At 36.6% G+C, this 12373-nt stretch overlaps 1 protein-coding gene across 10 annotated transcripts in view; it reads left to right on the plus strand.

Moving 5' to 3' along the window:
• The window catches only part of LOC131064461 (transcription factor GTE12), a 108795-nt gene that overhangs the window by 66622 nt on the left and 29800 nt on the right, over positions 1–12373 (plus strand). For 8 of the 10 annotated variants that reach the window (XM_057998612.2, XM_057998613.2, XM_057998611.2 and 5 more), the window contains 3 exons: positions 9657–9818; positions 9941–10171; positions 10679–10814. In XM_057998612.2, coding sequence (XP_057854595.2) covers positions 9657–9818; positions 9941–10171; positions 10679–10814 — 529 coding nt within the window. The remainder of the gene's footprint in view (positions 1–9656; positions 9819–9940; positions 10172–10678; positions 10815–12373) is intronic. The other 2 variants (XM_057998617.2, XM_057998619.2) reach the window with 2 other exon arrangements.

Here is a 12373-nt window from a genome sequence, read left to right on the forward strand (position 1 = left end):
ATTGCTTGGGGATACCAAATAACACACAACTTGGTAATCTTTGAAAGAAATTTGTGAACCTTGTTCACAAACCGGAATGTCTTTCTCACGAAAACATAGAACACCCTTTTCACAAGAAAACATGAACCAAAAACATAAAACCGCGAGCTCAACCGTCAAATCACAGAGATACTATGAAAACCTCAACTATATATTAAACAAATCTTTTCTAACCAGAGATTCTCCACAGTTCATTCTCCCGTAGAGTCGCCATTTTTTGTTGGTGCCCAAAAACGGGTTTACACTACCTACCACAAGGCAAAGACCAAGCTGATTCCTCCAAATATCTATGGAAGGCCACTTCCAACTGTTAATATTCTTCAGGCTTGGACCAACTTCAACAAGGATACAAGATCCTTCTACACTTTGGGCTCTGCAAAACCCGGGAGGGTGATCCCCATGCCAATTTGTGATCTCTACGCCACACTCACAAATTACACATGAAACAAAGCAGATAATCTCATACAAAGGCTTGACAAAAAGGGAGAATGCTCAGGAATGGCAAATTCCTTAGTGATCCTCAATCAATTTGGAGCATGAGATGATTATATGCACTTAACAACATACATGTAAATGAAAATATTTTGATATTCAACAAATTATAGCAAATAGCTGGTGATTTCGAATAGAAAATCAACACCAAGACAGTTGCAAGCTACGATCAGTGCCTTACTCCATTGGGTACATGAATTCATACTACATAAAATGTATTTTGACAGAATTTATCTAACAACATATAAACCTAAAATAGTATTGCCTTGCAATACATCATATCTGCAACCTCAATCCAAAACTACTTATCAAAATCCTTGCAAATATCCCTACCACTTTGCAATTCTACTCAAGCATTTAATTGGCCCCTTAGACCAAAGTATGAACATAAAATACATACACCACAACAGTGCAATGAGTGATAAAATCTTTAATGTTATTCATTCAAAATATGATAAAATAATACACTGGAGAGAAATGAGTTTGAATTATATTTTTCTTGAATAATCCAACTGTCTCTGTCAAAATACAATTTATACATAACTCCTTTAAAAACCTGCAAAAAAACAGACACAAGACACTTTCTATTTTGCTCTACAAATGACCTTTTACAATTTACTCGTTTCACCTAGACTTTGCTATTGGAACCAGAAATTCTGAACACTCAAGGGACCAAAATCGGAATCTTGTCTCATAGCCCTGAATTCCCTTTTATAAAAAACAAGGGAGCAAACAAGCTTCAGGCCAGAGGAGACACCTGTCATCTCAAAATGATCACATACAACCGCATTTTGTTACAAAAATATTCCATCCTTGATTTCGTTCATACATGATCAAAATCTGCGTCCGCTTCTCTAAAACTCATGATGATTTTTACCGCCATCACCGTTATACTGGTTCAAAAATATCTGCCACTAGAAGACAAAAACAGTTATATCAAACTGTTTGCAACCTTTATCCATCATTCAGATACATCCTACTCCATGCACTGTACTCTTCATCGGATGGCCAGTCAGAACTCATGACTTCATCAGCTTTAGCCCTGTATGGAGTGTATTTAACGGCTACTTGATTTGCCTCTCTTTCAAAAGTTTCAAAAACTGACCCCGTGGCAATTATTTTATCCATGCTATTCTCCAGCATATCCATGTTTAGCCCTTCACATATTAGCTCTACCTGGGTACTGATTACTCTTTCTGCCCCCTTCCAAAATTGTAGAGGCTTGACTGCCCCTTCTTCATCTTTAATATCTGGCAAAAGAGTTTCATTCAACTCACTGAAATTTTTCATCAGTTCCCTTACCTTTCTTTCTATATTTTCTGGCAAAATTTGGGCTTCCTACATTGATTTTACCAACAAATATGTTGGTTGGAGTGCACGTTGTCTCTCAACATGATACTTAGAAGCCATGGACATTATTCTGAGCTCATTTCCCCTTTGCAACTATTTTGTAAAAAAAGGAATTGCCACTTCTTTATCATCATCACATTTTTGAATAACATTAAATAATAAAGAATATAAGGCATGAACACTATTGAGTCTACTATCAACTTTTTCATTTAAATGAGTTAGCACTGAGCTAACTATTTCTTTTTGCTACCCGACTGATTGATCTTCTGATTCTTTCAGCTTGTTTTCTAATTCAACAATCTTTTCCAAAAGCTGAGACTGAGTTGGTTCAGTTGATCTAGTGGCTTCAGGCTCATCATCATCATATGGGACTAATGACATACCAGGGATACCAACATTTATATCAGGTTGAACTGCTTGGGCAACAGGTGATGACCCAGATGTTGATGGCTCAGATGGCCCTGTAAGTGCAGGAAAGGAAACCTTTATCTGTCCCTGCTCAAAAAGTTGCACTCTTGTTTGCAACTCCACACACCTTTGTTGAGCTGCATTGTAATCATTGAACAACTTACTAAACTTTCTCATCAACTCTGCCTTTTCCAAGGCTTCTCTTTTTGAAGTTTCATGTGCCAATTTAGCAACATCAACATTCAACTTTGTAGCCTCTACACTTGATGTGTCAGATGCTCTTTTTATAGTAAGGCCTCCCCTCAAATTGGGGTTTAAGTCATTGATGTTAGGCTTTCTAGGTCCTTCTAATGCCCATATTGGCAAGGTTGCATAATCATCTACAAAATCTGATCGTTTTAATGCCAACCTTGCTTCCTCCTCTGAATTGAATTGCTGACCTTTTGATTTCCTGATTGCATCAAAAGCCATTGCATCTGCTATGTCCCATTCTGGTAAAATCAAGACTCCAGCCTGACTTATAATCATCCTGCCCTCATCAACATTGATTTCCGTAAACTCTTCCATCATTTCATTCTTGACCTCTTCTTGATTTTCTTGATCAGACCTGTCTGGCCTTTGGGCCTTTTTCTCAGTAGTTCTCCTTTTGTATTCTTCAATCTTCATCTTCCATAATAATTGCAAAAAGGCTGGGCTCCTCACAAAAGTATCATCTTCAAAGAACTTATCACATGCTTCTTTTCTTGCATCCCTGAAAGCTTTACCTTGAATATCTAAAGGAGTGAGGTCCAACTCTAGATTAGGGGGCAAAAGAGGAATACCTATTTGCATTTCTGCACTTGTTGCTACAAACATATCTTCCTCCATTTGTTCTTCACCCTGCCTTACAGGTGAAAAGGGAAAGGGTGATGGCGAAGGACTTCTATTTGAATCTTCAAGATCAATGATCTTGAATCCTTTAAAAGGCTTGATTTGCATCTTCGCCCTCCACCTTAGCCATTGCTTCCTTTTAGCTGGTGAAACTGGAACTTAGCCAACTTGATCGGGATGAAAGTAACTTTGGATGGTCCGACTAGTTGGACTGAAAATGAAAGCATGCTCGAACCGGACAAGAGTGATATACTAAGGAACACACCTTAGATCGAGGCCGCTGGAAGTTGTTAGCTAATCAACTTGCTTGCAAAGCGGCGTGAAAGCGCGAAGCCCCTAGGATCTGTACTCATTATCTTTTTACCCTTTCTCCTTACTAACCTTCCACTGTCGCTGCTGCTCTCCTCTTCATCACTTTGTTTCTTCTTTTTTTTTTGAGGAGATTCATGAACAGGTCTCTTTTCTACCATGCCACCTGCTCTTTGAGACAAATGAGGTCGTGAGCTTGACTGTTGCATCCCCATTTGATGTAGATCCCCTCTTTCAACTTGTCGGCCATGAACTTCTTCAAGTTTGGCCTCCTCCTCCTTCAAAATTAGCTTCAATTCATCAAATTTGTTCATAACAAAATCAATCTTAGCACAAAATGGAGAAAAATCCTTTATTGGATCATAACTTGGATCCATTTTCTGAATTGCAGCCCATAACTTTCTGAAGATTATCCATTTCTCTTTCCTCCACTCCCGAGTCATGGGATCAAATTCATTTCTAATTATATCCTTAGGAAAGTTATGCTCATGAGGCAATAGACCTCCTTTTATTCTTGTCTTGATGATATTGTAAAACCCCTCAAGATCATTGTGTCTAGCTATGCTCACCCCTAAATGATATGGTGCAAAGAATTTATCAAAATGTTGATATCCTCCTTTCAAAATCACAAAATAAGGGTTGATAGTATAATTAGGGAAAATTGTTCCTTTGCCTTTTCCTTTTAATTCCTTGTCATGAATGCACCCTATCTGCCACATTACCTCAGCAAAACCCATTCTCAAAGGAACGTTAAAAGGCAGTACACGTGGCTGTCCAGAGAAACCATAGATTCTGATAACAGTGCTTACAGGATAAGGGATAAAATCCCCCCAATTGTGCTCAATTCTGACAAATGGCAACCTCTCTTTGGGCCTTACAAAATCATGCAGCTCCTTGGGGATCCTCGGTGGGTTTACTGCCAACCTTTGCCTCAACTTAGAAGCAAAGTTGTTGTCAAAACTTACAAAGCTAGCCTCCTGTCTATCACAAGACATATCCGTGCTCCAAAGCTGCACTGGAATCTCCTTATTATCAATTGTCCTTTTGAGGTTCATGGTACCTTCAAAGTAATCTGCATTCCTAAACAGGAACGTATGCATGAGCAAGGAATACCAAAAGAATTTAGCACTAGCCACTTCATTTTTTAATATCCTGTAACCCCTTATGAATCTCATCTTCAAGGTATGGGGCGAAGTCAAAAACCACTGTATAATCCGGATGTTGAATTTGCATGGCCATGTACATGAAATCAGGTGGCATAATTGTAATTGGATTGAAACCCAATACCTAACACAGAGAAAAAGGTAGCCTGAAAATAGGGAGCAAAAGCACCAATAGGGAATGGCTCCTCTGAGCTAGGGCCAATGTGGTATTTTGTGTTTCCTGCTCTAGCCAAATGCATTGGAAGAAAATTACTTCTAATGAACTCCTTCATTTTATAGTATTCTGCTTTTAACTCATTTAGGTTTACTTGTACCAGTTTCGTAGATGGTTCATATAGGTCAAAAAATCTCCTGGAATTCTTCCCTTCTGATGGTCAAAAAAATCTCTCCTTTATTTCCCCTAATAACCCTCGAGACAGGGTCATATTTGTTTGCAATAGCCTTGAGAAGGTCAGCATCCATGAAGACACCTGACATCACTAATTTACCAAATCATACTGCCAGGGACTGGATAGTGGGGAATGCAAGTTCCTCTGTCCATACAATAATTTGAACATCTCTAATCCGGTCATTGGTATCTTAACATCTGCCAAGCGGTATGCTTTATTAGTTAACCCTTCTCCTAGGGTTTTTCCACTCACAAATTTCTGCCCTTGGTATCTATCATTTGTTGAGGACTTCAATTGATCCAAAAAATCATCATAAAGATTCATTTTCATGTATTCAGTCTGTCCTGAATGTTTTTCGTGAGGGAGCCATCTTTTGAACTAAGGTTTTCTACTACAGCTTCAAATTGAGAAGAAAAAGACTAGGACTAACACAAGATTTAAATTACAACAGTAATTTAAGCAAATTTCACTTTTCTTTGTTAAGCTTCTAACCCTAGAACAATTTGAAACTCTTTTCCTACAATTTTGTGCACAATTTATAACATCAATTGCTTCAAGACAGATGAAAGAGCTCAGACGAACTTACTGTTTCGATTACACCAGAGGGATAGCAATTCTGTGTTGCAAGAAATCGTCTCAATCCTCTTCAACTGTAGGAATGTCTTCTGGATCACTATGAAATTATTTACGAATCAAAAATAGCTTTTAAGAGTACTTTTATTACTACCTGGAATGAAACGCCAATGTCTCATCTACCATTACTACTCGCGCGAGCGAAACAACGACTCTAACTTGCATTTGAAAAGTTTAAAACCTGACCGTCGATCATCTTTCAAGCTGGCCAATCTCACGGACCAAACCAGTCAATTTGACATTTACCCTCCAATGTGGCAAGCGGGTCCACCCTTGGCATGATGTGGCATATCCAACTCATCGCTTGTTTCACCATTTTCAGTGACCCCACCATCGACTTTCCTTGGCTCGCCATGTGGCATCATCTCGTGATGCCGCGATCCATAATCTCCTCGCATCTCTCGATCGTGGGGTCATGAAAACCGTTGGATCTGCTCTCTGTTTACTTTCCAACTGCATCGGTCACTTATCAATGGCTGCTAACTCCTGAGCATTTCTTAGACCAGAATTAAAACATCACCGTTCGATATAAGCACGTGCAGAAACATTCATCTTTAGTAACTCAGGTTTTCCCTGTTGGGAACCGGTAATATTAAAAATTTGAAAAGTCAAACCGCCGGCTCACCCTTCTCTGCCGATAACACGTGGCATCATCTCATGATGCCACGGTCTTTATCGTCCTTGCACTTCCGACCACGGGGAAGCGCGGACCATCAAGTCTGTCCTGCCTTTATCAACCGGTCGAAGAATTAAAATTTTTGGACTTAGGAAAATTTGATGGGCGTGGGCACAAATATTGAAATGGGATTGACCACAGGGAAAATTTTCGTGCAACTTTAGGAAAATCATTAGATGGACTGGTCTAACACAACTTAGCGCTTAGGAAATAAAATGGCCCCGCCAATGGTAACCAACCCTTGGCTTAAGTGGAAAAGGTAACGACGGAACATAACAGGCTCAAGGTTTTTCTTTTATATCAAGAATTAATTAGAAATCACAATCCCTAAAACCCTAAACCTTGAAACCTTGGCAGAAGGTAAAATAAATCCAGAAAAACCAAAATTTACCCAGTGACCAAAATTTTGCAAGACATAATTTTAGGTCCTATCGGACGCAAATTAGCTGGGAACACAATGTAGGTCTGAAAATCGATTTTTCCAACTAGCTATGGAGTCACATAAGTCTGAAAAATGGTATGCTTCAGGTCTGAAAAAAATATCAGCAAGTCACAACAATGGCAGCATCACCCAAGGAAGAAAATCACCAAAAATGGAGGGTAAAACCTCTCAAACATGTAATTGCCCTCTTCCAAAAAAATCGCCACCTTCACCAAAAATCGCACAAGTCTGAAAATCTGCAACTTCACTCTCCAATGGCAGCCAATAAAAATCACTGTGGGCTGGGAAATGAAGAAAAATAACAATAAAATCAACCTTCAACCCAATGTGTCACTTGTACACTTTACCAAAAATCGCTAGCTGGAGGAAAAATCGCCCTTTCAAACATACACTTGGCAAATATAATGATAAAATAAGGCTGGGATCTCTCCTCTTAAACTTGCTTTCACCATCAACTTTCACCACACAAGCAATGTGGGTTAAAAAACTTATTCTTATACTTGCCTGGCAAAAATCGATTTGCTTCTAGAAGGTTAAAATCATTAAATGCTTATTGCAAATCGTTTATTAATTGTTTGTTATTTTTAAATAATCGTTGCTTTTCATCAAAAACAATTAAATGAGGCTCATTTGTTAAAATATTTCAAAATTTAAATTAAAATGGCCAATTGGGGAAAATCAATTTAAGTAGGGATAAAAAAAAATCCCACTAAAATCATAAAAAAATCGTCAAAATTATCCCCTTAAGGGAAAATTGATCCTATTAGGGATAAAAATCCCTATCAAAATTCATCAACGTACACAAAATTGGGTCCAGGGGAAAATCGATCTGAGTCTGGAATGAATATTCCAATTAAAACTGTCATTTAGCACAAAAATGCCCCTGGTGGAAAATCGACCCTAGTCTGGACATTCATCCAGACACAAAATCATCAAAATAACCCTCAGTGGAAAATCGTCTAGGGTTTGGAATGAATATCCGCATAGAAATCCACAAAATCTTGTCACAAAAGGCTTGGTGGAAAATCGATCCAGGTATGGAGTCATCACAAACATCAGCTGCAACCTTATCCATACTCTCAGTGGAAAAATGAAGGTGGGGAAAATCGACCCTAGTATGGATTCTCAATGGTGGAAAAATGGGGCAAGTCTGGATTCCAAGGGGAATCCGTGTCCAGTCTGGATTTTGAGTGGTAAAAATCATGGGTAGTCAAGAATATGAGGGGAAAAGCACCTCTAGTGTGGAATTTTGACCTTTTAACTATTAGAATATGGATTTTCATCCGGAAAATAATGATTTTTCCACTCAAAAATCACTAGGAAACTTCAAAACTCAATAAAACTCATTTGGACTTGGGCAAATCCACCAAAAACTTGAGCGAAAAAATAAGGAAACCTATTGGGATAAAGCGCAAAATCAACTGAATAACTTCCTAGGAGCGAGAAAACAACTCCAAAAGGTCTTGAAATACCTTAGCACTTTAAAATCACCGACGTGGACGTTCAAAAACACGTTAACGCTCAAAGGGTCTACACAGAGACAAAACTAGGATCATTTAAAATCTCAACTTTACATGCTTGATCCTATCACTTTAAAAAATCCTAAACGACACTAGGCATGATCAAAACTCCGAGACTTGGGCACGGGAAACTCAAAATTGCCCACTAAGCTGCCAAAACCCTAACCTAACCAACGCGGAAAGCAGGAAAAGAGGGGGTCCCCGTTTGCAATGAGGCGATGTGTGAAAAGGTCACAACACTACCATGCTTCCAATTAGGGTCTTTCCTTTGTGGTTCAGATATATCAAAAAATGAAAACCCTATATTATTGAGACTAAAAAAAAAAAACATAAGGGTTAATTGAAAAATGCAACAGAAATACTAATGAAAGAAAGAAAATAGAAGAATGTGAAAGATAAAACACAAGGATTCAAAGATACAAATAAATAAAACAAAAGGTTTAACTTATTCTTTTTTAGCTATTAAATTTTACAATTTATAAAATTGAAATCTCAAACATCAAACTATGAAATGTAAAGAAGAAGGGAGGAGAAGACAACAAGACAAAAAATGAAGAATTTTAGCTTACCTTGACTTGGTGTATTCTCCTTGGCATAGTCCATTGTCAATCCAACCCTTTCCCTGGCAGAAGAATGTTCAGTTCCTTGGAAGATAAAAATGAAACTAAGTAGAATGAAAATAGTTTGAAAGCAAATGGGCAATTGAAAATAAGGTCAAAAATAACAAGTGAGTGTTTTTAAGTCTTTAGTGGCCTGTAAGGTTTTGCATTTGATGTGTTTTTAAATTTTACTTTCTATTATTATTATTTTCTAAGTTAATGTTTTATTGCTGGGTGCTGGCCCTGCTGACTCGCAAAGGCCAGCATTAGGACTTGCAAGTTTGCAAAGACCTGTGGGTGTAGGTTTTGGGCTTGGTAGGGTTGTGAGTCCATGCCTTTGATTCATTGGGGGTTGCATTTGACCCAGACTTGCGAATCCAAGCAAGGACCTGATGAGTTCCATTATTATGATGTAGTGTAACTACCAAGAAGTGTTATATCTTCTCTCTGTCTTTTTACTATTCTTTAATAGTGACATGGGAAATTGTTACCTTTATTCTTCTCTGATGAAATGCATCATATCTTATACCAAAGAACTTGAGCTACGTTAACTAAACAATGGAACTCTATACAAAAGCTAAAATCTTCTCCCTTGCGCAAAGAGTGAAAGAATTTGAGTTACTTTGTGTTTGTATGGGCTCTATCATCCATATATGTTTGTCATACAAGTAGGCATGTATGACAAGTGGTTGTTGAAAATCAAAATTATTCAAGTTCATGCATATTTGCTTGGAGTTAATTGAGTTTCCACATTGATTGAATTCAGGCATACCATTGTCTGGTAAAGTTAATAGTTTGTCGAATATTGAGGATGGTGACAGAATGACAGAATATGAGCATACATGTCTGGCTGCTGATATCAGTGATAAAAATATCAATGAATCTAAAACAGAGAAAGTGATTAATATCCCTGAGGTGTCACAAAATGGTAAAAAAGTTGCACTTATTTACAGTAGTTACTCTTTTGTATATGGTGTTTTTTTTTTTACAAAACACAATGCTGTATTATCTTCTCTAAATTTGACATCCTTGTTTCTCCGCTTTCAACAGTAAATACAAACACTGGGAATATGGATATTCAAAGAAGTCCCCAGCATGATGCCTTTGAAAAAATGGAAATGCCTCGCAGTAGTGATGATTCAGGATACCAAAGGTCTCAGATGGATGATATGATCAAGAAAAAGGGAATAAAGTTTGTGATAAAAAATCCAATGTCTGTACAGTTTTCTGAAGAAAACACAAGCATTGGAAGGAATGCCATCCCAGAATGCATATCAGTTGGTAATTTTATTCTCTTACTATTTATTTCTGTCTAATTCCAATGGTTTGACATTTTTTTCTATATTGAATAAAAAATTTGATATGATATAACAACAAGAAGGTTGAATATGAAATCTAGAGTATTTGCTAGGAAATTATCGTTGATTTCTCTCAACTTTGAACAATGGTTTTGATGTTGGAATATATGAATGAAAATTAGTTCAGTTTCAAACTGGCAATCTTTGCTACGTGATTGTGGATTGCTCAGCTGGATAAGCCTATATTTATCTGGACTACCATTTTAGGGATTTTTTGTCTTCCAAAATCAACATTCAAATACACAGAGAAATGATATAGAAACATTTCCTGAAGATTTATTTTATGACAATTTATAACACGTAAATTTGAAATTAAAATTTGTATTTTTTGTACTCGTTTTGTGTTTGCTTTCTCGGTCTCTGCAGTGGACAGTATTAATACATTCTGTTTATTTCTAAGACATTTTGTGCTATTATATTTTCTTGCAAGGCTCAGACTTGGAAAACTCACACAAAGGGATGGATGATGAATTCGGACCAAAGCTAGTGGATTCTGATACATTTTCCCCCGAAGGAACACAGCAGAAGGATCTAGGCTTTAAAATGAGGTCACACCGTTGGCAGAGGTAAAAATATCTCACCCTTTTTTTGAGAATGATGCTTCTCACATTAATTCAAAGCTGCTGGCTGTAATACAATAGTCTGAAATGAACTTATCTTTGATGAACCCAAGTCTGCTGAGGCCTCACAGTCCTAGCTGGTAACATATTGATATGCTTGGCAAGAGTTTTAGGAAGTATTTGTTAATAAACATAAAAGAAGGTAATAGTTCTCATGTGTTCATCTAAGTCTCGTTTGAAGCCTTTGGCAGAAGTTTTGTTAGATCTTTTTTCGTAAGGCACTATTGTTTAGCTTGAACTGTTCAGTACATAAGTAATTTGTCCATCTAATTATTATATAAAGGTTCCTATAGAATTCTATGGGCAATCCATCTATAATCCAACTGATTTTCTAATTGCAATATAAGAGGTAGATTGGTATGGTACTTTAATTATCCTATGTTACCGGTTTGGCCTTTGCTACACCCAATTCGGGTTGGGTTTGCACTGGGTCCAGATTTGGGGCCAATTTTAGAAATTCTGTGGTGTTATGTATGAAACATTGCAGGTTCATCCCAGATGGAGCTGTGCAAACCGGAGAAGAACTTAGGAAAAAAAATTGCATGCCCTAACGAACCCTCTTCAGTTGTGTTTAAAATTTTTCAAAATCTCTAATTCTTTTCAGAAAAGACTAGGCACGTGCTAGTTGGAGAAATTAACTGATCAAACTCTTCTTTGAGAGCTCTAGCTAGTCATAGTTGGCAACATCTTACTCCCTTCAAAAATCACATTCACAGGAAATGATATTTGTTAATAATATTATTATTGATTATTAGCAGATGTTATTTCCAGGATGTTAAACACAGTCTGTCATATCAGTCTGATAATATTTATTAGTAATACTAATATTTGTAAATATTATGTTAAAATTAATAATATTTGAATATTATGTATGTTAATTAATTCAAATATTTATTAATAATATTTATATATTATGTATATTTAATTAATTTAAATATATATTAATTATTAACATTAATTTTATTTAAATATTTTTAGTATATTATAATATTATAAATTCATTTTATTGATATAATAATATTGTATAAATCCTTTAAATACATTAAATATATTAGGAAATATGTATTATTAATATGCTATTGGTTGTAAATATCTATATGTTTCTTATTTTTATATGTTTTTGTAAGTACAAACTCAAAACGAAGCCAACACCCAAATATTTTTTGATCAAACATGTGAATTGAACCAGTGAACCCAAACCAGTACCAAGACTGGTAACTTAGCTTTAAATAAGTGACAGATTAAAATGATATTTATGTTATAGTTTCTGGATTTGACTATTTTATCGTTTCTCCATTCATGTTTCAGATCATGTTCCATGATTCATCATCAAGGTGAGTAAGCTTGAAAAGAGAAATGGAAATTATAGTAGATCAAGCTGACTAAAAAGAGGAGGGGGGAAGGAGAGGCACAATATTTGAGGGATCTAAGGGGAGGAAGAGGGGAGAGAAGAGAAGAGAGAAAAAAGGAGGAAGGAAAAAACAACCAAAAGGAGACACCAAAAT

The sequence above is a fragment of the Cryptomeria japonica genome, chromosome 2 (genome assembly GCF_030272615.1).
Source record: "Cryptomeria japonica chromosome 2, Sugi_1.0, whole genome shotgun sequence".
In the NCBI taxonomy this organism is placed as follows: domain Eukaryota; kingdom Viridiplantae; phylum Streptophyta; class Pinopsida; order Cupressales; family Cupressaceae; genus Cryptomeria; species Cryptomeria japonica.